Source organism: Diabrotica undecimpunctata, chromosome 8, assembly GCF_040954645.1.
Source record: "Diabrotica undecimpunctata isolate CICGRU chromosome 8, icDiaUnde3, whole genome shotgun sequence".
Lineage (NCBI taxonomy): Eukaryota > Metazoa > Arthropoda > Insecta > Coleoptera > Chrysomelidae > Diabrotica > Diabrotica undecimpunctata.
Window position 1 is genome coordinate 70095467 of NC_092810.1, and position 27689 is coordinate 70123155.

The following is a 27689-nucleotide window of genomic DNA, read 5'->3' on the forward strand; positions in this document are numbered from 1 at the left end:
TTTTTCAGGTGGTTATTGTTATGATAGCGTATCAGTTTTGCGGTATTTTTAGTACTTTATTAAATAAGCCAGTTACTGAGATAGAATACTATTTTTTTTATTTTTCTTTTATAATTTATAATTTTTGGTAAACATATTATTACCTTATTTTTCAAATAACCTTAAATAGAGCAGTCCATAGGATTCAAATCTGGTGATCTACCAGGCCATTCAATACGGCCGCGTCGTTCAATCCAGCGATTGAGAAAAGTTGCATTTAGAAAATTTTTACCCACTACAGCATAATGTAGACTTGCTCCGTTTTGATAAAACCAAATGGTCGAATCTATTTGACCAGGATTATTGATATCTGGAAATGTTACGGTTAAAAATGGAACTAAGTAGGTTTGCAACATCTCTAAATACCTTTTACCCGTCACAGTACCGTCAAAAAATACGATCATATAGTGGTATTCCTGTTAACAATCTGTTAACGGTACCATTTAAATTAAAGGAGGACTCATCAGAAAACAAGGTTTTATTATTTAAATCTATTATTTAGATTACACAATTATATAACATATTTTCGCAAAACTTCATGCGTCTATGCAAGTCGTCTTCATTGAGTTCATGTATAAGTTTAATTTTATATGGATATAATTTGACCCTTTTTAGAATTTTATGAACAGCGCCACGACAGGTTTCATTGTTAGTTGATAAAGGTAAAAGGACAATATCATTAAATTTATTCAATATTTTGCTTACCGTCGCTTTACTTATTGGTCCTCGATCATAATATTTTTCATTAAAGACATCGCATACTTCCGCCATACTTCATTTACGATCGCCGTAACCTAAGATCATCAAAACTTACTGTCTGGTTGCTAAGGAATTTGACATGTCTTCACAGCCTACATGATTTTTAGCAATATACTGAGTGCAGTCGTTACCACTATATTTTATTGTATTGTTGATCTACCGCCGATTACAAAGCCATTATCATTTGAATGGAATTGGTTATCTTTAATAGATAAACAATCTACCTTCTGTATTGTACAAAAATAGGCAACTCCATTCGAGCATTTGTTGTAATTATGTTATTTGTTTGTGTTTAATATGAAATTAACTTTTTTTATAATTTTTTTTGTAAAATAAATTTCGAATTAAATTTTAAGAAATACGAGCACTGGTTTCCTTTACACTCTGTATACTAAAGTTTAAATGTGATGAGTTTGGTCATAAAAATATGGGCTTTTAATTTTTTAGATATAAATATGCCCTTTCTATTTAAAACAATTATCGATGATGTCACATCTGCTAAGCTAATGGGGGTAAACTGGGGGGTTATTTTTTTTTTCAAAAAAGTTTAAAATACAAAAATAAAAAACCTTAATTTCCAAGGGACTTTTTTAAATCCTCAGTTTTCATTAGGTCCAATTTCGTTGACCTTAAAGTCAACATAAAAATTAAAAGCATGTGTTTGTAGCTATTGCAACACAGTCAAAGTATAATTATTTACGACAAAGAATACCATATCATGGAATACTTCATTAACGTAATGCCAGGAATTTCTATACATTGTAACAGAACAATCTAACTATTTAACAATATATTTTAGGATATTTCAAAAGATAAAAAGAATCGTCATTATTAATTTTGCCTTAAAACTTCGCCAAATTTGGTTTGTATAACTAAACTTCTTCATATTAGTGCTACACATTTTCTAATAAATTTAGACTCAATATTATGCTTTTTTGTCACGCCGCTTATTTACCTTTATCATATCTGCAGCGTACATTTATCCATTTTATTTATTTTAAGTTGCCTAACATGTTAGCCAAGATGTCGTATATCACAACTGGTCTCGTATAATAGTCTTAGAATTTATCTTTCATTGTCATCAGAATTTTTCTTTTACCCAACACTTTTCCATTTCATTTCAACTTTACAGTCAACAACATGTATCTCTATGTACTTCTTCACTGCTCTCTAATACCGATACTCGATACTTAAAAATATTAATTTTTATAACCATTTAACCATGCTACCAGGTAAAAAGTTACTATCTTTTTTCTACTAGAAACTCAAACAAATAGCTTTAAAAAAATATGTTTTAATTAGACACTTTACTTTTGATCTACTCAGTATTAGACCTCAGTATCATTCAAGATGTTGTCTCCAACGTTCCAGTTTTTTATTCCTTTTTTAAGCACGAATCAAAGTTACTTTGGAATTTTCTTTTGTTCTGGTCTAATATTCGTGATGATAAATAAGACCTAAGAACTGCGCCCTGATACAATCCTACTTTCGCATGAACAGTATCAGCCTCTTTCTCACCTGTCCTAATACTAGTTGTTACTCCATCATATACCTCTTTTTTACTGTTGCACATTTTTTTTTCTTATATATAACTACCAGAATGCTGCTTCTACATTCAGCTGATTATTTTGCACATCCATAATTATATTAACAAACTTTATAGCCAACTGGTTCCTCTTCTTCTTATAGTGCATCTATAGATGTTGGCGATTATCTTAAGGCTAGACGTCTGTCTTTTGCGATATGCAAAAGCTCACCGCTGTGATTGATGCCTCTTACTTATTCCTGTTTCTCGATATTCAATAAACAATCAAAGTATGTTTTCCATCGCCTTTTGGCATCCGTTTTGTGCACTAGTAATTTTTTGTTTTATTTCGAGTAAGAGTAATCTGATAAAAATCATTTTGCTTGATTTAATATTTGCTTGGCTATTTTCTATATCTGTTTCGCCTTCTCTAATATTAACTACATCGCGCATCGTGTAAATTTTTACACGCGTTTTTTTCTTCCTTCTGTTTCAATTTCTCTTTAGCAGGCTTGTAATTCTCATTTCCTAAATTTTTTCTTGCACTAAGACCATAATTTATGCGGACACCTAAAATCGTTGGGTATATTGAAAATAATACTGTTTAATATCCGTTCATTTGTAAATAAAAAAAAAAATAGAATTATTTTTATACTTTAAACGTATATTATTATGAATTAAGAAAGTATGACAGCTAAGGACCATGGTAGACCAGGACATTAGCTTGGTGGAGGTCCCGTTGGTTCGGGTCCTTCGCTTGGGGGAGGTTCTGGTGGTCCAGTGGGGTGGCTTGGTGGTTCGGGTTCGTCGCTTGGAGGAGGTTCTGGTTGCCCGGTAGGATTTCTTAGTGGGGGAGGTGCTGTTGGTTCGGGTCCTTCGCTTGGGGGAGGTTCTGGTGGTCCAGTGGGGTGGCTTGGTGGTTCGGGATCGTCACTTGGGGGAGGTTCTGGTTGTCCGGTAGGATTTCTTAGTGGAGGAGGTCCTGTTGGTTCAGGTCCTTCGCTTGGTGGTGGTTCTGGTGGTCCAGTGGGATCGCTTGGTGGTTTGGGACCGTCGCTTGGAGGAGGTTCTGGTTGTCCGGTGGGATTTCCTAGTGGGGGAGGTCCTGTTGGTTCGGGTTCTTCGCTTGGTGGAGGTTCTGGTTGCCCGGTAGGATTTCTTAGTGGGGGAGGTCCTGTTGGTACGGGTCCTTCGCTTGGGGGAGGTTCTGGTGGTCCAGTGGGGTGGCTTGGTGGTTCGGGATCATCACTTGGGGGAGGTTCTGGTTGTCCGGTAGGATTTCTTAGTGGAGGAGGTCCTGTTGGTTCAGGTCCTTCGCTTGGTGGTGGTTCTGGTGGTCCAGTGGGGTCGCTTGGTGGTTCGGGACCGTCGCTTGGAGGAGGTTCTGGTTGTCCGGTGGGATTTCTTAGTGGGGGAGGTCCTGTTGGTTCGGGTTCTTCGCTTGGTGGAGGTTCTGGTGGTCCAGTGGGGTGGCTTGGTGGTTCGGGATCGTCACTTGGGGGAGGTTCTGGTTGTCCGGTAGGATTTCTTAGTGGAGGAGGTCCTGTTGGTTCAGGTCCTTCGCTTGGTGGTGGTTCTGGTGGTCTAGTGGGGTTGCTTGGTGGTTCGGGACCGTCGCTTGGAGGAGGTTCTGGTGGTCCGGTAGGATTTCTTAGTGGGGCAAACAATATTTTAGCATCTTCTGAGCCGGATAAAATATAATTAAATATGCCATAGCTTTCATCTGAAATAAGAAAATTAAACTATTTTGTAAAAAAAGGAAATTTATGATCGAAACATATATAAATAAAGTTAAAGTTAATTCTGCCGCTCTTGTATTACCAAAAATTAAAGTAAAATACATACTATGTACAAATTTTATTAAAATAATGATTCCTTTCTTACCATTTGTGCAACTGGCACTAGCCCAAAGGGCTAGCGTAAACATGAATATCTTTATCATTTTGTTCGCAGCAAACTGTACGAATAACTAACTACAGGATCACTATTTATACAAAAGTGAAATGATTATCTTAAAAAGATAAAAAGCGAATATATTTTTAAATACTTGTACAGTTAAAATAACTACAATGTAAATTATTTGAATTTAAAAAATTGTTATCTTAAAAAGAAAGCATATTTTAATTTTCTAAAAAAGGATTTTTAACCAATTGGTAATAAAATGAGTATAAAACTAGTTTTATACTATATATATGTATATATATATATATATATATATATATATATATATATATATATATATATGTATATATATATATATATGCATATTATATATACATATATATATATATATATATATATATATATATATATATATATATATATATATGTATATATATATATATATATATATATATATATATATATATATATATATATATATATATATATATATAGTATAAAACTAAATTATAGTAAATATAATAAATAAAAACTTTAGTTTTCTGTATTTTAGAATTTTTTATTATTTTAGTTTATTTTTATTGGAGTTTAGTGATTTTATTGTATGTTGTTAAATAGAGTATTTTTTATCAATATTTTAAAATAGTAAATGAGTTGCACATGTAAGTAACGACTTTCCCAATATTGTTGAATTACGTTTCTGGGACGGCTTTATTGTAATATAGTTAACTGGATTATATAAAATCAACTTTAATTTGAGAATACCCGTCAGAAAACATATATGTAATTCATCTTTAAAATGGCAACCACATGCAATTACTGCAGTAAAATTCTTCTGTTAGTGATTCCATATCTGAATGATGAGCAAAAAACCATGAAAAAACCTCATGATTCTATCCTGACATGGCCATACATTTAGTTTACTCTCAATATTAACACCAAACTCTCATTTTACAGGTATGTTATTTAAAAACATAAATGATGTATCCTCGATATTTTGTTGACTGACTAGTAGTAGTTTTTTTTCTATTGATTTCCTCTTTTGATGTGAATAACCAGCTCCTACTGCATTCTGCCCAGGAGTTTGCAACGCAATTTGTTTTATTTGACATAATTAGAGCTACTCTAATTTTTCTCTTTTTACCAATCTGTTTTTTCACGACTATGCTTTCTGTATTTTCTCTATTCTTAAAATGCTTTATCTTTAATTTAAGATTAATATTCACTTATTCTACCATTTATTGATCTTGACGTTGAACATAATAAAAGTTTAATTCACGAGGTATTTTGCTATTTCAAGTTTTTATTCTTTCTTGTTCATTGTTAGGTTTAGTTTTAGATAAAATAGATCTAAATGTGTTTGTTGTTTTGAATGTTGTTGAAATATTAAATTAATTACCTATCGTTCTAAATTTTTGTCTAATAATCGTTTTGTGTATGGCATTATTATTTTCTTCAAATTAATTCAATTTCAATCATAAAGACAAATTTTTGTGATTGTAAGAAGAAAGAAGCGAACCAACCGCCTATCTGGTAATTATTATGCTAACAAAAATATTCCATGAATTATATCACGAGTTCTAAGGATAAAAGTAAGTTGGTATAAAGATCGTACGTTTATGTAAAAGTGCACGCAACTCTTACGTGAGCGACGTGATGTACCAATAGCGTTTTAATATTCAAGTATTTTTTTCGTACTTGAATTTTTTGAGTTTAAATGCTGGATACTCTTTAAGATAATTTGGTTATTTTCTACAAATCTATTGATAAAAATGATTAGGGTTGACTATGCATTGAACGAAAGATATTTACCCCAGAAATGAGAGACTTGGTAATTTGTACTATACAGTACTACTCTCATAAGAAAATAGTACTACTCTCAACAGATGTTGAGAGCAGTACTGTTTTCTTTATAATATTATAGAGATGTTCATTAGGACCCAGCTGTTTTGTGTTCTCTAAGAGGCTTTTCGGAGAAACCCCAGTAGTAAAGAGAGTATAGGTACTGTCGGGGTACATTCTATTCTCCATGGTCTCGTTTTTTGTAATTTCAACCAGGTTTCAGTTACTTTTCGTACGCACCTGGACGTCGAGAGTAGCACAGCTTTTTGCTTGGTCTTGTACAGCTGTTTTACATTTAGATCAAGCCGTTTTATGTTTTCTTAGAGGTTTTTCGGAATAACACAAGTCTCTAGATTGAAAATCGAATGTTTCCGATCAAATTTAATACTGTTTAAAATAACATCCCACATCAGCAAAATAAAATAAAAATTATTAGATAAATTAGAAACTATTTTGGAATGAGTTTTACCAAAAATTTATGAAATTAGATGAACTTTTTCCATATTGATAAAGTAGTTATAAATTTGTGCATCAAAATAATCACAATGTATAAAGAATATATTGTTTACATACACGGACCCACCTTGTGTGAGTCAAACTAATGTTAAAATAATTGATTCTCAAGATATTATTCAATTTGTCAATATTAACAACATGTATTTAGGAATTGGGGTGACTCAAAATTCTAATGATTCAGATAATAAACTGAAACAGAATTTTTATGAAAGATGTCGACTTTTCTTAATAACAGGTTTCATGGAAATAAAAAAAGAATTAATTTTGCTGATCCAGTCATGAACAGAAGACACTTTCGAAATAAAAGTAGTTTTAACAGTTGCCACACTCGTTCACCACTTAGGCCAAAATTGCACCGAATTATTAATCCTCAAGACTTACAAACAATGCAAAAGATCGATGGTGAAATAAAGAAACTTCAACAATACCAGGTCTGTGTTAATATTACCCCATTTAAATGCAAGATGTAAAGAAACATTTTTAAAAGTAAATTTAATAAAGACGAAGTGCAAAAACCATTTAATAACAGACACTTTATATGGAATTATTCCATTTTTTGTAAATTTTGTTAAGTCACAAGACAACATATAATATTTATTATGCCTTAAAAAATATTACAAATATAAAAAATACAAATTCAATTGGATTCTGATTGTCTTTTTTCTTTATACTTTTATCTGTGGTGTAAGAATAAAGATGAAATTTTTGTGTTTTTTTTTAATTTGCTGAAGAACCCATTGACGCTTTGGGATAAGCAGCCTAGTTACCAAGAACATTGATTATTTGATCATTATTATTAATAATACGCTTCGCTTTGTTAATTTTTTGTTGAAAACAATCAGAATGTGTTACATTTCTAAGTAATCCCTTTATAGTTTCAAGAGAAGATCGTGGTCGATCTGGATATATTTTAGGAAATATAGCACATGTGTTTGTTAAAATTTTATCACGTTCTCCATTTACTAAAAGTAAATTTAAGCATTCTTTATTGTTTAATTGTAAACGAGCCATTTCTATCATTTTGAAAAGTGCCAGAAGCTACAAACTAATGAAAAGTATAACATATTCATATACGGTTAAATATTCAATAAACCTGATTTCTTTTTTCATTCAAATTAGAAATTACAAGGTGTTTCATTTACAATTATTGACTTACTATGGTCTGAAGTTTAATGAAATAGCGTATCATTCGTAAACACCCTGTATTTATAAGTTTGATTTCGATATAAATTCCTAAAAGAACATTACCTACTCTTTACGTGCAAAGGTTTTTAAGACATTCCGATTATACATGGATGAGATATTACTTTTGGAAAATCTGTCTGTATCTGTCAAATCATCGCTGGTATTTAAAGTTTTTGGATATTTTTCGATCTCTATTGCTTTCCTAATTACACGTTTGGTCCTATTTTCGATGATGGCTATCATCGTCGTTCCATTCAAGTTTATTTAATGTCCTGTGATTATGACATGTGTTAGGAACCACGCCTTCTCTTTTCTTTTAATTGCATTTCATTGTTCATTTAGTCTAACTTGTATTCTTTGATTCTTCTGTCCAATGTACTATTTATCGCAATGTTTACACGGGATCCTATATTCTCCGACATTTTCCAACTTTTGTTTTTGCTGATGGTATTATCGTTGCGATTTTACTGTCGGTGTAAAATGTTGTCTCTATTTTTTTCCTTAAAACTTTGCTGATTTGGCTTTCCGATTGGATTTTATTCTTTTTTTGGATCTTTACTTTTGTTTCGATATTTCGGTGCCTTTTCAATCTAGACATGAAGAAGCTATTTTTTTTAAAGCTCTTTTGCCTTTATATATTTCTTCGTTTTTATGGTCCTCATCAGTTAGTTTTTCAGATCTTGCGATTAAGGTTTTTATTACCGAATTTAATTGTGCAGTATGATGGTGTGAATCTACGGGTCAGATATCTGTCAGTGTAGGTTGGTTTTCGGTATACTGTATATTCTATGCTGCCATATTCTTTCTTTATAACCAATACATCTCAGAATGGAAACTGTTGGTTATTCTCCCGTTCCATGATAAACTGTATTTTTGGGTGGATATTGTTGATTTGTTGCAGGAATTTATTAAGTTTTTATTCCCCATGTGTCCAGATAATTAATGTGTCGTTAACATACCTAAGCCACAGTTTGAGTTTATTCCCTGCTGTTTGTATTGCTTCTGATTCCGTATCTTGCATAAAAGTGTTGGCTATTACGCTTGACAGTGGTGAACCCATTGGTGCTCCTTCAACTTGTTTGAACCTCTAGTCCTTGTAGATAAAATAGCTGCTGTTATGTTAAGTTTAGTCTATCCTGTGGTACTGGATATTTTCTGCGAATAATTTCTAACGAATATTCTAATTGACCATTGGTGAATAATTAGACTACATCAAAGCTCACTAATAAGTGTCCAGATTCAGGAATAACGTTCTTTATACGGTTGATAAACTAGCTTGCGTTCTCGACGTTCTCGTTCGCTTTCTCTGCATAGGTTTGTAGCTGGTCAGTCAAAAATTCTGCCAGTGGTTGTGATAGTGATCCGATATAGCTAACTATTGGCTGTAATGGTAGCTCTGCCTTGTGTACCTTGAAAAAACCGTCAAGTTTTGGACATCTTAACGACTTTTCTCGTGAAATGAACTGGAGCTGTTGATCTTCCTGGATAATTGACGCTTGTATTTTGGCTTTTGCAGTTTTCTTCAGATACGTCGTTGGGTCTGATCCGATTTTTTGATCTGCACTATCATTAAGAATTTTCTCTATTTTTGTGTCGTAGTCTTCAATGTTCATTATGACCGTAGCGTTGCCCTTATCGGATGTTTTTCTATATTTTTTTCAAGGTTTAGGTTGGTCGCACTGTTAGATAACTTTATAATGCAATTTTATTTATTTTTATATTGTTTTAATTAAATAGCTCCAAGATGTTCAAGGTGGTGACCGTTTTAAAATCTGAAAAGTTAAACTTAATATTTTTTTCTAGAAACAGCCCAAATAAATGTATTACGTGTAATAAAATAAATTTCTTAAAAACGCGATAATTACTCAAACATTACAAAAATATTCAAAATATTTAAAATGAAAGGAATTTGTTATATTTGTATTATTTTAAATGTCTAAAAACCCACTTAACGGTACTCAAAAGTCAAGAACTAGACAAATAAACCAGTGATCAGATGCATTCCGTAATTAATTTTTTGATACAAATTTAATCTTACCTAACTACGCAACAATGAAACATTTCTATAAAAAGTATATCAACTTAAATCTTTATCTAGTTTAATATTTTGGTTTTTTAAGTAATTTGTAAACGAAGTCAATCGGGAGAAGTCCATGTTACCTTATGAATGTCTTTGTGATCAAACTTTGTGCTAGCTATCTACATTTTGTTTTCTGTAGCAAATTGTATAACTTTTTTCCTGTTTTCATTTCCTTATATACACTTTGTTCCCCTGTTATTCTTGTATATATTTTCTCTTTTCCGACTTTCGCATTCATATCACCAATGATTATCTTAATATCGTATTTCTGTATATTCCCATAGTTAGTCAATACCATTTCGAGGATACACTATTTATGTTTTTAAATAACATACATATAAAATCAGAGTTTGGTGTTAATATTAAGAGTAAAACTAAATATAAGACCAAATCCTTAGCATGTCGGGATAGTATCATGAGGTTTTTTCCGCATTTTTTCTTATGATTTACTATGGTATCACTAACGGGAGAATTTATTATTACTATTATATCGGGCTTTCGCACTATGCCGAATATCTTGTTTACATCTTCTGTTGATAGTTTTTAATTTCTAATACTTTTTAGAATTTATTTTTCAATATTTCGAAAAATAAATTAACGGTTCGTTTGGGAAGCGATATTTCTCACTAGTTTTCTGGCTTGAAAAAGCTTTTCACTTTTTTCAGTTGGTTATTGTTATGATAACGTATCAGTTTTGCGGTATTTTTAGTACTTTATTAAATAAGACAATAGTTTATAATTTTTGGTAAACATATTATTGCACATATTTTTATCCATTTAGGATTTAACTTTTTATTAAAGTATAAATAGAAATGTATCAGATTGTATAAAACGGGATATTTCCAATTCTAGAAAACCGTGAAAATTGAACAGACTAGTAAGTATTCAAACATGCATATACTCGTTTTAGCTTGATTAAACAGCCGCGTGTATGTTAAAATTAAACGTATTGAGAGCATATTGCGTTGAAATGGTATTAGTTAAATTAATCATATATTGGGTGTTGTATCACTAATAGGGAGTACAGTGAATAAAATTCATAAAGTGTGGAAACAGTCTATTATCTCATGATTTATTTATTTTTAGAGTTAAAGCTCTGAACGGTCAATTTTGATTTTTGTTTTTTAACCTTTTTGTGAAAAAAATAACTTTAACCCCCATTACCTTAGCAGATGTGACGTCGTCGATTTTTTTAAATAAGAAGGGCATATTTTTATCTAAATAATTAAAAGCCCATATTTTTCTGAGTACAACCGTACGAAACTCATCACATTAAAACTTCAGTATACAGAGTGTAAAGGAAACCAGTGCTTGTATTTCTTAAAATTTAATTTAAAATTTATTTTACAGAGAAAACTATTAAAGAAGTCATTTCATATTGGGTTATGTTTTACAACACCACTGGTGTAATTTGTTACATTTTAGTACAATTTCTCTGTTTGAGATTTATCAAACTAATAGGTCGGTTTGCACATACCTTATTTTTCAAATAACCTTAAATAGAGCAGTCCATGGGATTCAAATCTGGTGACCTACCAGGCCATTTAATATGGCGCGTCGTTCAGCGATTGGGAAAAGTTGCATTTAGAAAATTTTTAACCACTACAGCATAATGTAGACTTGCTCCATTCTGATGAAACCAAATGAACAATGGAACTACGTAGGTTTGCAGCATCTCTAAATAACTTTCTTTCGTCACAGTACCGTCAAAAAATACGATCCTATAATGGTATTCCTAACAATCTGTTAACGGTACCATTTAAACTAAAAGTGGCCTCGTCGGAAAACAAGATTTTATTATTCAAACCCATTATTTCGATTACACAACTATATAACATATTTTTGCAAAACTCCATGCGTCCATGAAAGTCTTCTTCATTGAGTTCATGTATAAGTGTAATTTTATATTCATGTAATTTGACCCTTTTTAGAATTTTATGAACAGCTCCACGACAGGTCTCATTGTTAGTTGATAAAGGTGTAATTGAAGAATAAGGATTTTCTTTAATTTCAAGGAATAAATTTAATTGATTGTCGTCGGAAACAGTGGGTGTGGCACTCTTAAGCTTAGCTCTAACATTGCCAATATCATTAAATTTAAGCAATATTTTGCTTACCGTCACTTTACTTATTGGTACTCGATCATGATATTTTTCATTAAAGACACCGCATACTTCCGCCATACTTTATTTATGATCGCCGTACCCTAAGATCATCAAAACTTACTGTCTGGTTGCTAAGGAATTTGACAAGTCTTCACAGCCTACATGATTTTTAGCAACATACTGAGTGCAATCGTTACCACTTTATTTTATTGTATTGTTGATCTACTGCCCATTAAAAAGCCATTATCATTTGAATGGAATTGGTTATCTTTAATAGATAAAAAATCTACTTTCTGTTTTGTACAAAAATAGGCAACTCCATTCGAGAATTTGTTGTAATTATGTTATTTGTTTGTCTTTAATATGAAATTAATTCTTTTACAATTTTTTTTTTTGTAAAATAAATTTTGAATTAACTTTTAGAAAATACGAGCACTGGTTTCCTTTACACTCTGTATAATAAAGTTTAAATGTGATGAGTTTGGTACGGTTATACTCAGAAAAATATGGGCTTTTAATTTTTTAGATAAAAATGTGCCCTTTCTATTTAAAACAATTATCGATGATGTCACATCTGCTATGATAATGGGGGTAAACGTTATTCTTTTTTTCAAAAAAGTTAAAAAAAAAGAAAAATAAAAAACCTTAATTCCCAAGGGACTTTTTTAAATCCCCCGATTTCATTGGGTCCAATTTCTTTGACCTTACAGTCAACATAAAAATTAAAAGCATGTGTTTGTAGCTATTGCAACATAGTCAAAGTATAATTATTTACGACAAATAATACCACATCATGGAATACTTCATTAACAATAACAGTAATGCCAGGAATTTTTATACAGTGTTAGAACAAAACAATCTAATTATTTAACAATATATTTTAGGATATTTTAAAAGATAACAAGAATCGTCATTATTAATTTTGCCTTCAACCTTCGTCAAATTTACCTTTATCATATCTGCAGCGTACATTTATCCATTTTATATATTTTAAGTTGCCTAACATGTTAGATAAGATGTCGTATATCACAACTGGTCTTATAATAGTCTTAGAATTTATCTTTCATTGTCATCAGAATTTTTCTTTTACCCAACAGTTTTCCATTTCATTTCAACTTTACAGTCAACAACATGTATCTCTATGTACTTCTTCACTGCTCTCTAATACCGATACTCGATATTTAAAAATATTAATTTTTATAACCATTTAACCATGCTACCAGGTAATAAGTTACTATCTTTTTTCTACTAGAACCTCAAACAAATAGCTTTAAACATATATGTTTTAATTAGACACTTTACTTTTGATCTACTCAGTATTAGACCTTATCATTCAAGATGTTCTCTACAACGTTCCAGTTTTTTATTCCTTTTTTAAGCATGAATCGAAGTTACTTTGGAATTTTCTTTTTTTCTGTTCTAATATTCATGATGATAAATGAGACCTAAGAACTGCGCCCTGATACAATCCTACTTTCGCATAAACAGTATCAGCCTCTTTCTCACCTGTCCTAATACTAGTTGTTACTCCATCATATACCTCTTTTTTACTGTTGCACATTTTTTTTTCTTATATATAACTACAACTAAGATGCTGCTTCTATATTCAGCTAATTATTTTGCACATCCATAATTATATTAACAAAGATTATAGCCAACTGGTTCCTCTTCTTCTTATAGTGCATCTATAGTCGTTGGCGATTATCTTAAGGCTGGACGTTTGTCTTTTGCGATATGCAAAAGCTCACCGCTGTGATTTATGCCTCTTACTTATTCCTGTTTCTCGATATTCAATAAACAATCAAAGTATGTTTTCCATCGCCTCTTGGCATCCGTTTCGTGCACTAGTAATTTTTTGTTTTATTTCGAGTAAGCCTAATCTGATAAAAATCATTTTGCTTGATTTGCTATATTTCAGTTTCGCCTTCTTTAATATTAACTACATCGCGCATCGTATAAATTTTTACACGCGTTTTTCTCTTCCTTCTGTTACAATTTCTCTTTAGCAGGCTTGTAATTCTCATTTCTTAAATTGTTTCTTAAAATATATATATATATATATATATATATATATATATATATATATATATATATATATATATATATATATATATATATATATATTATATTTAAAATAATACCGTTTAATATCCGTTCATTTGTAATTAAAAAAAAATTAAGATTACACTTTAAACGTATATTATTATGAATTTAGAAAGTATGACAGTTAAGGACCATGGTGGACCAGGACATTAGCTTGGTGGAGGTCCCGTTGGTTCAGGTCCTTCGCTTGGGGGAGGTTCTGGTGGTCCAGTGGGGTGGCTTGGTGGTTCAGGTTCGTCGCTTGGAGGAGGTTCTGGTTGCCCGGTAGGATTTCTTAGTGGGGGAGGTCCTGTTGGTTCGGGTCCTTCGCTTGGGGGAGGTTCTGGTGGTCCAGTGGGGTGGCTTGGTGGTTCGGGATCGTCACTTGGGGGAGGTTCTGGTTGTCCGGTGGGATTTCTTAGTAGGGGAGGTCCTGTTGGTTCGGGTTCTTCACTTGGTGGAGGTTCTGGTGGTCCAGTGGGGTGGCTTGGTGGTTCGGGGTCATCACTTGGGGGAGGTTCTGGTGGCCCGGTAGGATTTCTTAGCGGGGGAGGTCCTGTTGGTTCAGGTCCTTCGCTTGGGGGAGGTTCTGGTGGTCCAGTGGGGTGGCTTGGTGGTTCGGGATCGTCACTTGGGGGAGGTTCTGGTTGCCCGGTAGGATTTCTTAGTGGGGGAGGTCCTGTTGGTTCAGGTCCTTCGCTTGGTGGTGGTTCTGGTGGTCCAGTGGGATCACTTGGTGGTTTGGAACCGTCGCTTGGAGGAGGTTCTGGTTGTCCGGTGGGATTTCCTAGTGGGGGAGGTCCTGTTGGTTCAGGTCCTTCGCTTGGTGGTGGTTCAGGTGGTCCAGTGGGGTCGCTTGGTGGTTCGGGACCGTCGCTTGGAGGAGGTTCTGGTCGTCCGGTGGGATTTCTTAGTGGGGGAGGTCCTGTTGGTTCGGGTTCTTCACTTGGTGGAGGTTCTGGTGGTCCAGTTGGGTGTCTTGGTGGTTCGGGATCGTCACTTGGGGGAGGTTCTGGTTGTCCGGTAGGATTTCTTAGTGGTGGAGGTCCTGTTGGTTCAGGTCCTTCGCTTGGTGGAGGTTCTGGTGGTCCAGTGGGGTTGCTTGGTGGTTCGGGACCGTCGCTTGGAGGAGGTTCTGGTGGTCCGGTAGGATTTCTTAGTGGGGCAAACAATATTTTAGCAGCTTCTGAGCCGGATAAAATATAATTAAATATGCCATAGCTTTCATCTGAAATAAGAAAGTTAAACTATTTTGTAAAAAAAGAAAAATTATAAAAGGAAAAGTTAAAGTTAATTCTGCCGTTCTTGTGTTACCAAAAATTAAATACATACTATGTACAAATTTTATTAAAATAATATGAGTCCTTTCTTACCATTTGTGCAACTAGCACTAGCCCAAAGGGCTAGCGTAAAAATAAATATCTTTATCATTTCGTTCGCAGCAAACTGTGAGAATAACTAACTACAGGATCACTATTTATACAAAAGTGAAATGATTATCTTAAAAAGATAAAAAGCGAATATATTTTTAAATACTTCTACAGTTAAAATAACTACAATGTAAATTCTTTGAATTTAAAAAATTGTTGTCTTAAAAAGAAAGCATATTTTAATTTTCTAAAAAAGGATTTTTAACCAATTGGTAATAAAATGAGTATAAAACTAGTTTTATACTATATATAGTATAAAACTAAATTATAGTAAATATAATACATAAAAACTTTAAGTAGTATAGAGTATTTTTTACCAATATTTTAAAATAGTGAATGAGTTGCACATATAAGTAACGACTTTCCCAATATTGTTGAGTTACGTTTCTGGGACGGCTTTATTGTAATATAGTTAACTGGATTATATAAAATCAACTTTAATTTGAGAATACCCGTCAGAAAACATCATAGTATGTAATTCGTCTTTAAAATGATAACCACATGCAATTACGACAGTAAAATTCTTCTGTTAGTGATTCCATAGTATATGATGAGCAAAAAACCATGAAAAACCTCATAATTCTATCCTGACATGGCATTTGGCAACACATTTAGTTTACTCTCAATATTAACACCAAACTCTCATTTTACAGGTATGTTATTTAAAAACATAAATGATGTATCCTCGATATGTTATTGACTGACTAATATAGTTTTTTCTTTATATAAATTTTCTCTTTTGATGTGAATAACCAGCTGCTACTGCATTCTGCACAGGAATTTGCAAGGCAATTTATTTTATTTGACATAATTAGAGCTTCTTTGATTTTTCTCTTTTTACCAATCTGTTTTTTTACGACTATGCTTTCTGTATATTCTCTATTTTTAAAATGCTTTATCTTTAATTTAAGATTAATATTCACTTATTCTACCATTTATTGGTCTTGACGTTGAATATAATAAAAGTTTAATTCACGAGGTATTTTGCTATTTCAAGTTTTTATTCTTTCTTGTTCATTGTTAGGTTTAGTTTTAGATAAAATAGATCTAAATGTGTTTGTTGTTTTGATTGTTGTTGAATTATTAAAGTAGTTACCTATTGTTCTAAAGTTTTGTCTAATAATCGTTTTGTGTATGACATTATTCTTTTCTTCGAATTAATTACATTTCAATCATAAAGACAAATTTTTGTGATTGTAAGAAGAAAGAAGCGAACCGTCTATCTGGTAATTATTATGCTAACAAAAATATTCCATGAATTATATAACGATTTCTAAGAATAAAAGTTAGTCGGTATAAAGATCGTACGTTTATGTAAAACTGCACGCAACTCTTACGTGAACGACGTGATGTACCAATAGTGCTTTAATATTCAAGTATTTTTTTCGTACTTGAATTTTTTTTGAGTTTAACTGTTGGATAATTTTTAAGATAATTTGGTTATTTTTTTACAATTCTATTGATAAAAATGATTAGGGTTGACTATGCAGCGAACGAAAGATGTTTATCCCAGAAATGAGAGACTTGGTAATTTGTACTATACAGTACTACTCTCATAAGAAAATAGTACTACTCTCAACAGATGGTGAGAGCAGTAATGTTTTCTTTATGGTATTATAGACATGTTCATTAGGACCCAGATGTTTTGTGTTCCCTAAGAGGTTTTTGGGAGAAACTTCAGTAGTAAAGAGAGTATAGGTACTGTCGGAGTACATTCTATTCTCCATGGTCTCGTTTTTTGTAATTTCAACCAGGTTTCGGTTAATTTTCGTAAGCACCTGGACGTCGAGAGTAGCACAGCTTTCTGCTTGGTCTTGTACAGCTGTTTTACATTTAGATCAAGCCGTTGTATGTTTTCTTAGAGGTTTTTCGGAATATCACAAGTCTCTAGATTGAAAATCGAATGTTTCCGATCAAATTTAATACTGTTTAAAATAACTTCCCACATCCGCAAAATAAAATAAAAATTATTAGATAAATTAAAAACTATTTTGGAATGGGTTTTACCGAAAATTTATGAAATTAGATGAACTTTTTCCATAGTGATGAAGTAGTTATAAATTTGTGCATCGAAATAATCACAATGTATAAAGAATATATTGTTTACATAGACGGACCCACCTTGTGTGAGTCAAACTAATGTTAAAATAATTGATTCTCCAGATATTATTCAATTTGTCAATATTAACAACATGTATTTAGGAATTGAGGTGACTCAAAATTCTAATGATTCAGATAATAAACTGAAACAGAATTTTTATGAAAGATGCCGACTTTTCTTAATAACAGCTTTCACGAAAGTAAAAAAAGAATTAATTTTGCTGATCCAGTCATGAACAGGAGACACTTTCGAAATAAAAGTAGTTTTAACAGTTGCCACACTCGTTCACCACTTGCCTACCACCACAGGCCAAAATTGCACCGAATTTGTAATCCTCAAGACTTAAAAACGATGCAAAAGATCAATGACGAATTAAAGAAACTTCAACAATACCAGGTCTGTGTTAATATTACCCCATTTAAATGCAAGGTGTAAAGAAACATTTTTAACAGTAAATTTAATAAAGACGAAGTACAAAAACCATTTAATAACAGACACTTTATATGGAATTATTCCATTTTTTGTAAATTTTACTTTAGTCACAACTAAATAAAGGAGGAAGACGCATTTAAATTTGATTTATGCCAGATGATGATTGCATCCAACATTCCTCTACATAAAGTTAATAACCCTAGTTTTAAGTGCTCTTTCGAAAAATATCTTAATAAATCCTTACCGGACGAGAGTACATTGAGAAAACATACTGTGGAAAAATGTTACGTGAAATGTACTTTAAAAATTAAGCGGGAGTTAGAGGGCAATTTTTTGTATATTATCGTGGATGAAACGACAGATGTATGCGGCAGGTATATAGCTAATTTAATGATTGGAATTTTGAACGAAAACGTCGAAATAAGTCGATTTATTCAAGATAGTTTAACAAACCACTCTTTACCCAACGCTATACCAGTGAATAAAATAGTTTTAATGCTTTCAGATGCTGCGGCATATATGTTAAAAGCTGCTGTTAATTTAAAGATTTTTTATCCTAATTTAATTTATTGCACTTGTGTAGCCCACGGAGTAAATAGAATTGCCGAAGAAATAAGAAATCTGTTTCCGTTGGTAAATCTATCTATCTGTAAATATATCTGTCAAAATTTTTGAAAAAAGATAACGCCTAAAATGTGTTGATCTATAATAACTCCTACAAATTTTATCTAGAATCTTACGTAAAATCTAAAAATGCAATAATATACAGTAATATACAGAGTGTATGTCAGTGGCAGTGGCATGTCTATCAACATATTCTTTTAAGTTCGTCATAACCTGTAATACCCATAGAGTCCAGGATCTTACAGTTTTCTGCTCAGTTTCTTTTTTTCCGCCTAGATTTGTTTGAAATTTTAACAGTAATTAAAAAAAAGCTCAAAGATCAAAATAGTCTTATGCAAATAATATGCTTCCCCTTCGGAATGGTTATCGCCCTAACACAGGGGTGGAAAAAGTTTACAAAAAAAAAACAGTCGCCAGAATACTGAATTTAGGGACAAACATATTTTAAGAGAGTTTTTTTGAAAAGTAAATATTTTTAGACGTTTTCCTGACTGAAATTTCATAAATTACACGTCAAAGAATTTTGTCTTTATACAGTTTTTTGCAAATCGCTCCAAAATTTGGAATTTATCAGGAAAATTGTTTAAGTATAAAATGAAGCTTATAAAGCAAAATATTTATTTTTATTATTACAGTAAACCAAATATTAACAAAGTTATGGTTATTTGAAAGTAGACTTTTATTCATCGAAGACAAAAATCCAAACATATGATGTTGAATAGCCGAAAAAAGGTAAAGGTTTTTCATGTAAATACATATTGAAAATTTTTTTAAACACCTAACAATAATCTTTAAAACGACCACTAGTAAAAGTGATTTACAGGAAAATTAAGGTAACTTAATACTAAAATAATCTGCATATATTTTTTGTAACGCAGAAAGTAACAAGCTCACCTGCGCTAAGTTACAGTTACAATTCACTTTATTTCGCATTTTGACAAAAATCAAGTTTAATAAAAAGACATTTTTTTCGGAAGTTCTCAATGATCCAATTTTTAGTTTTGTGGACTATAAATTAAATGATATATGTTTAAAGATTATATTCGCGTGCGTTTAGCACGATCTTCAAAAGACATTTCAGCGCAACCCTTTTTTATAACGGGGGCCTCAAAAAAATTATATACAGTACTGGGTAGCTTATTTTAAAAGCTCTAAAAGTGGTGCATATTAATTTTCTCCAAGCTATTTGTTTTAAAAAGGGGTGCGCTGAAAGAGCTTGAAGATAGTGCTGAACGCATACGACTAAAATCTTTATACAAATGTATCCCGTTTAATTTTTAGTTTATAGAAACAAAAAAAATCAAAATATTTAGTAAAAAAGCCGATTTTTTTGTATATTAGCATTTTCTTTTGTATATTTTTTAGTTGTTGAGTTATTTTAAAAAAAGTGTCTTTTTTGAGAAATTTCGGAAATAGTGTCTTCACTTCTAACTCGGATTTTTTCAAGACTAAACCCTCTGAAACAGTTAAACTTTCAGACTGTACCTAATGCTTGTATATGAATGAAGCAAATTGTAAATTAAAAACGAATCGTTTTAACTGTATAGGTTTTGGCGGGGGTGAATTTGTTACTTTCTACGTTACAAAAAAAGATAAGCGGAGTTCATTTTAGTTATAATTTACCTTAATTTTTATGGAAATCACTTTTTCTAGTGGTTATTTTAAGGGTTTTTTTAACATCATAAGGATGGATTTTTGTATTCGATGAATAAAAGTCTACTTTCGAACAGCCATAACTTTAATAATACATATTAAGTTTATGGTAATAATGAAAACGAGTATCTTTGTTCTATAAGCTTCACTTAATACCCAAACCGTTTTCTGATAAAATTTAAATTTTCGGAGTTATTCGCAAAGAACCAGTTAAGAACATGGTTTTTTGACATGTAATTTGTGAATTTTCAGTTACGAATCACTCCAACAACTCTAAAGGACCTTTTTGTGTTATTATTTACTATTCTAGCGACTGCTAGATTTTTTTAATAATAAAGTTTTTCCACCTTCGAGTTGAAGTGGTAATTACCCACCAAGGAAAAGCACATATTGCCATAGGTTAGATTTTGATTTTTGATCTTTGAGCTTTTAACTACTGTCGACATTTAATGCAAATAGATTCATACTTATGTAAAAAAAATATGTTTCGTCGACGTTTCGACAAGGTCACACTTGCCATTGTCAAGTCAGATTAGTTCTGCTTCTTTTTGATGTTCGAGGAGAACTGATTTCTAAGCAAGCAAGTAATTTGATTTAACCCAGCCTGTGAGACTTGTTGATTCCTTAGAAAGACGTTCGGGTGTGACAATTCATTGGAGCGATGTGTATTAATTCGTGTAAAACAGATATTACTTCACTGCGCTCCAATGCTTTAGACCATCTTTCCCCCCTACAGCTTTTTGATGAGTGATAGGGGCACACTATCAGTCAAATGCTTTTCACGTAGCAGTCCTGGGTAATATATAAAACTCCAACATGCTATCCAAATCGATTAAAAATTTAGGCTGGCGTGAGGCGCTAATCCTGTTATCCTCTAGTGACTTGTCTGCGTAACTAAAATCGCTTGCTTGGGCACCAAGTTACTGGTCTGTGTTACGCTCAATTCAGAGACTTGGAGCTCAAGTGTTTGGACCCTATGTGCCTGGGTTTTGTGGTTTTTGTTTTTTGTTTGTTGGCTTGCTCCGGTTTTTGTTAGTATTTTTTTTGTATGTTTTTGTCATATAATATATGTATTAATATGAATAAAAAGTCATATTAGTACATATAAAAACCGTAATAACTGAGGCCTATACAGTGCTGCGCTGGTCCACGTTGTTATACACTACCTTTTTTTATTTCTTATTTATTTATTTATTTATTTATTTTACTTTCGCTCTAGTATATTTATTTAATTATTTATTTTCACTCCAGGAACTGATTTCTAGGTCGCTGCAAGTTCTGTTTAAATACCTTTTAGCGCTTCTTGTGATTGGTCCTGTGCGCAGATTGGGCGGGGTCTTATTGGCTATTTTAATTTCTACCTTTTTCTCTAGAATTGGTTTTCACGTATTTGGGAGCCTTTGTGCATCATCCCTGGTATTTAAAGTTTTTGGATGTTTTTCGATCTCTATTGCTTTCCTAATTACACGTTTGGTCCTATTTTCGATGTTGGCTAGCATCGTCGTTCCATTCAAGTTTATTTTATGTCCTGTGATTATGACATCTGCTAGGAACGACGTCTTCTCTTTTCTTTTAATGGCATTTCATTGTTCATTTCCTCTAACTTGTATTCTTCGATTTTTCTGTCCAATGTACGATTTACCGCAATCTTTACACGGGATCCTATATTCTCCGTCATTTTTCAACTTTTGTTTTTGCTGATGGTATTATGGTTGCGATTTTACTGTCGGTGTAAAATGTTGTCTCTATTTTTTTCCTCAAAACTTTGCTGATTTGGCGTTACAATTGGATTTTCTTTTTTTTTTGGATCTTTACTTTTGTTTCGATATTTCGGTGCCTTTTCAATCTAGACATGGAGGAGCTATTTTTTTAAAGCTGTTTTGCCTTTATACATTTCCTCGTTTTTATGGTCCTTATCAGTTAATTTTTCAGATCTTTACTTAAGGTTTTTATTACTGAATTTAATTGTGCAGTTTGATGGTGTGAATCTACGGGTCAGATATCTGTCAGTGTAGGTTGGTTTTCGGTATACTGTATATTCTATGCTGCCATATTATTTCTTTATAACCAATACACCTAAGAATGGAAACTGTTGGTTATTCTCCAGCTCCATGATAAACTGTATTTTTGGGTGGATGTTGTTGATTTGTTGCAGGAATTTATTAAGTTTTTCTTCCCCATGTGTCCAGATAATTAATGTGTCGTCAACATACCTAAGCCACAGTTTGAGTTTATTCCCTGCTGTTTGTATTGCTTCTGATTCCGTATCTTGCATAAAAATGTTGGCTATTACGCTTGACAGTGGTGAACCCATTGGTGCTCCTTCAACTTGTTCGAACCTCTAGTCCTTGTAGATAAAATAGCTGCTGTTCAAGCAATGCCTCGTCAAGTTTAGTCTATCTTGTGGTACTGGATATTTTTTACGAATAATTTCTAACGAACATTCTAATCGAACATTGGTGAATAATTAGACTACATCAAAGCTCACTAATAAGTGTCCAGATTCAGAAATAACGTTATTTATACGGTTGATAAACTAGCTTGCATTATTGTCGTTTTCGTCCGCTTTCTCTGTATAGGTTTGTAGCCGGTTAGTCAAAAATTCTGCCAGTCGTTGTGATAGTGATCCGATATAGCTAACTATTGGTCATAATGGTAGCTCTGTCTTGTGTACCTTTAAAAAACCGTCAAGTATTGGATATCTTGACGACTTTTCTCGTGAAATAAACTGAAACTGTTGATCTTGCTTGATAATTGACGCTTGTATTTTGGCTTTTGCAGTTTTCTTCAGATACGTTGTTGGGTCTGATCCGATTTTTTGATCTGCACTATCATTAAGAATTTTCTCTGTTTTTGTGTCGTAGTCTTCAATGTTCATTATGACCGTAGCTTTGCCCTTATCAGATGTTTTTCCATATTTTTTTTAAGGTTAGGTTGGTCGCACTGTTAGATAACTTTATAAGGCAATTTTATTTATTTTTATATTTTTTTAATTAAACAGCTCCAAGATGTTCAAGGTGGTGACCGTTTTAAAATCTGAAAAGCTAAACTTAATATTTTTTTCTAGAAACAGCCAAAATAAATGTATTACGTGCAATAAAAATAAATTTCTTAGAAACGCGATAATTACTCAAACATTACGAAAATATTCAAAATATTTAAAATGAAAGGAATTTGTTATATTTGTATTATTTTAAATGTCTGAAAACCCACTTAAGGGTACTTAAAAGTCAAGAACTAGACAAATAAATCAGTGATCGGATGCATTCTGTAATTAATTTTTTGATACAAATTTAATCTTATCTAACTACGTAACAATGAAACATTTCTATAAAAAGTATATCAACTTAAATCTTTATCGAGTTCAATATTTTGGTTTTTAAGTAATTTGTTTACAATTTCATTACTAACAATTTATTTTACTAACAATAGCTTCAATTCAAATTAATAATCTTAAAGTTGAATTTAGAAATACTTGATTTAAAATTAGATTATTAGTCAAAAGTCAAAAATCTGAAGAGACTTGAAATACAAAATAATTGACATATTTGGCTATAAGTATTTAGTCTATAAAAATCGATGAAATAGATCAAGATAATAATAAATTTCCAATACCACTAATACCTACATAATTTTCGTTGAGGAGATACCTTTGTTTGTGTCTGTCTCATATCCTCTTTGACTTTTCTGACTTTGTATAAGTTTTACACTGATCTTACTAGGTAGAACTATTTTTGTAACACTCAACTAGTGACATTAACGGTGACGCGGGGTCTAACCGTACCACAGCTTTCTTCGGTGCACATATAAAAGAGGTGTCATGTTTATTTTTAATTTATAGATCGATGATTATTCTACAAAAATTTTATTTGGCAAAAATTGGTTTTGAATTTTTCGTTAACTCTTTTTGAGTGTTCCCACGTATGTAATTTTTCTAGCAAATAACTTTTCAACAACCTGTATAGAACTGAACCAATTATCCGTAGTAATATATCTATCGCTTCCAAAAATTGAATGTTAGAGTCGAAGTACTGATTGGGTAGGAATTGAAAAAAATTTTTCTTGATCTGATAATCCTTTTCAATCAGTATATTTGCTGTATTTATTTATTTATTTATACAATGCGTATATATACGCATTATATATTTGTTGGGTTTGTTCTGCCTATATATATATATAAATATATATATATATATATATATATATATATATATATATATATATATATATATATAAATATATATATATATATATATAAATATATATATATATAATAATATATAATAATCTCCCGTTTTATACCGCTGTCGCGGCTTTGGGAGTATAGCAGGGTAGTCTGCTATATCTAGGGCCTACGGTATACAAGGAAGGTAACATGGCCAGTGCTACGCTTCAACCGTCTATTATTACCCCTGGTTTTACCCAAGGTACTCATTTTTATTCAGGCTAAGTCGACCTGGGGCCTATAGACATTTTTAAAATGTCTAGATGTTCTTGCCGGCGGTGGGATTCGAACCCCGGACCACCGGCTTGCGAGTCAAGCATCCTACCGCTTGCGCTACACAGGCCCTGTGTAAATATATATATATATATATATATATATATATATATATATATATATATATATATATATATATATATATATATATATATCACTTTCTGTTCTCTATGAGTCAGAGTTAAAACACACCAGTAAAAGATGCCATAAACTAAGTTTGACTATCTTTACCTAAATTTTAAAAATTTTAGAATGTATTTTGTCAATTATTTTATATTTTATATGTGTATTTTTAATGTTGAGTGTTAATGCTTTTATCAATAATCTCAACGACTATGTCTTGAAAAAGGAATAAAACCATTCCGAAAGCTAGACAAAAAGTCAAAAGAGTGTTTCATTAACATCCCGGTCAATTTTCTGACTGCAACCCTAATAAACAATACATATTTGCACCTTCCCCTAGATCCAATTAACTTTTCGTCAATGCATGTAAGATCATTAACGTAATTTGCTTGCAAGTTCTCGATGATTCAATTAAAAACCAAAGAGGTGGCTGCCGATCTACAAATCTTTTCCCGTTCATTTCTGTATTGTAGGTCATTAAATCTTAAACAAGTTAATAGGGTGAGTTTACGATGTAGAGACATTGTGCACTTGGAAATTGGTCTACCCATTCTATCTGTTGAATGCAATATTTTCCTTGAAATCCATTTTATGATTACGTGTGTCACCGTTTATTTTTTGCTCACTACATGTGATTCAACTATCTAATTCTACATTGCTTCATTTAGATCACAATATCTTTTTAAATACTTCCATAATCTCTGCGTTTGTTACAATCTACAATCGGTTTAAAACATGCGGTTCCTGTGCGATATCTGGATTTCATTTTGTTTTATTTTCTTATATTCCATCCTCTAAGTTCCTCACACTCATGGCATTACAAATTCTCTCGTTCTTTTTAGGCGTGGCCTCAAAATATTCCGAAAACGGTACACAGTATCGAGTTTTACCAAGAGTACCTTTTTCGTGTAAAATTGAATAATGTTTAAGTTTACTTGAAATTTTTATTAATAATTATACTCTTAAAAAAGTTATATTGACTAATACTTAGTACGATCCGTGTAACTAGCGACCTCTATAAGAATCAGATATAAAAACAAATTCATGGGATGTATCAGCTTCCAAAACACATTCGTATAAAATTTCATTAAAATGTTGCCAGTAGTTTCCGGCAAAATCGTAAAAAATGCGTAAACGGGGTTACCTTTTTTGGAACACCCTGTATATGCATCTGTCACTATTGGGACTTTTTTGCAATTAGCGGCAATTATCGATTCTGACTCCGCATGATGCTAGGAAATCTATTATTATTATTATGGTGCTACAGCTTAAAGTAGACTTTCGTTATTCCCAATTCTTCGTAATTTAGTCGTATCCATTAACAACTCTTGCCATTATTACCAGAATGTGGTTGATAAGGAAAATTGCCAGTACCAATTTTCCTTATCAACTCCACCCTTCCATCCAAGTATTGGTCTAAATCTACTTCTCCGCCCAAACTGACAAAATCATTAGTTTTTAAATGATGTTTCCAGACTTGTTCATCTTGGTCTTCCTTTTTTAAAAAGGGTTACGTCTTCTCTCTCCTCTATTTTTATCAATATCAATATCATTTTTATATCAATATGTCACCATAGGTTTCGTCGTTTAAACACGACCACGAAGAGAAACTATGATAATCTCTTATTCATGAATATTTTTAAACATTATTTTTTGATTTGTTGACTAACAAAAATGTATTATTTTTATATTTACTTTGACGGTAACGGAATTACATCTAAATATTAAACATAATTTTCTTTTTATTTTTAGTTTCTTCGAAGTTATTGGAAAACTTTTGGATATGCTCGATATACGATATATAGAAGACCAGCGATGTGAATATTTTAAGATAATAAAATATTCATAGATAAAACTTATTATAAAAAGAAGTTCGTGTACAATTTTGTTCCTTATTTTTGGAGAAAAAAATATGCAAGAATTTGACTATAAAATGGAAATCTGCTTTATTACTCATTATTATTTACCTTTCAAAAGTAAACGAGTAAAGGTTATAATAAGTGACTAACAAGATGATATATACATATATATATATATATATATATATATATATATATATATATATATATATATATATATATATATATATATATATATATTGTGATGATGATGTTTTACTTGTGAATGATGTTTTAATGAGCAATGAGTGTTTTTTAATATATATATATATATACATATATATATATATATATATATATATATATATATATATATATATATATATATATATATATATATATATATATATATATATATATATATATATATATATATATATATATATATATATATATATATTAAACTTAGAGCTAAGATTAATATTATTATAAAAATTAATATTAAACTCACCAGTCTTCCGGGTTGAACCGCGTCGATATCCATTTTGCCGAGCTTTCGACATCCTCTCTGATGTCTTCTTCAGGGCTTCCGAGGTCTCAGTCTCCCGAGCCCCCAGACACTACTACACTCACTAGTCACTTCTAGTTCACTCACTAGTTCACTACTACGACTGGGACCAGGGGACGGTTCATTTATACCGTCGATGGTGACGTGGCCTAGGTGGGGGTTAGGGTGGGGATTGGCGCGAGAGTTGGCGCGAACATTTCCGACAGTGGGATTTTGATTCGAAGATGGAGGGGGCGATATTTTGTTTATGAGAGGTCTCCATGTAGAAGGTAACCGTATGGCGTCATCTCTTTTATTAAGGCAATTTGGTCTTTTTTCTATTTCTATGGCTTCTCGGATAATTCTTGGTTTATAAAAGCGGATGGGGGCTATGGTTCTGGAGTTTCA

At 31.9% G+C, this 27689-nt stretch overlaps 3 protein-coding genes across 3 annotated transcripts in view; all 3 read right to left on the reverse strand.

Moving 5' to 3' along the window:
- The window catches only part of LOC140447677 (uncharacterized), a 665708-nt gene that overhangs the window by 415757 nt on the left and 222262 nt on the right, over positions 1 to 27689 (reverse strand). The window lies entirely within an intron of this gene.
- Positions 2967 to 4281, reverse strand: LOC140448447 (uncharacterized). The gene is made up of 2 exons (XM_072541526.1): positions 4208 to 4281; positions 2967 to 4046 (listed from the first exon to the last, which is right to left on the reverse strand). Exons 1-2 carry the CDS (start codon positions 4263 to 4265, stop codon positions 3043 to 3045), a joined length of 1062 nt encoding a protein of 353 aa, XP_072397627.1. The 5' UTR covers positions 4266 to 4281; the 3' UTR covers positions 2967 to 3042.
- Positions 14130 to 15504, reverse strand: LOC140448448 (uncharacterized). The gene is made up of 2 exons (XM_072541527.1): positions 15409 to 15504; positions 14130 to 15263 (listed from the first exon to the last, which is right to left on the reverse strand). Exons 1-2 carry the CDS (start codon positions 15464 to 15466, stop codon positions 14206 to 14208), a joined length of 1116 nt encoding a protein of 371 aa, XP_072397628.1. The 5' UTR covers positions 15467 to 15504; the 3' UTR covers positions 14130 to 14205.

What these genes read in the sequence shown, in the direction of transcription:
- LOC140448448 (XM_072541527.1), bottom strand. Translation starts at nt 15,466, where the DNA reads ATGATAAAGATATTTATTTTTACGCTAGCCCTTTGGGCTAGTGCTAGT. An exon ending in TAGTGCTAGTTGCACAAATG is followed by an intron (nt 15,264 to 15,408) that starts GTAAGAAAGGAC and finishes TTCTTATTTCAG; the next exon opens with ATGAAAGCTATGGCATATTT.
- LOC140448447 (XM_072541526.1), bottom strand. Translation starts at nt 4,265, where the DNA reads ATGATAAAGATATTCATGTTTACGCTAGCCCTTTGGGCTAGTGCCAGT. An exon ending in TAGTGCCAGTTGCACAAATG is followed by an intron (nt 4,047 to 4,207) that starts GTAAGAAAGGAA and finishes TTCTTATTTCAG; the next exon opens with ATGAAAGCTATGGCATATTT.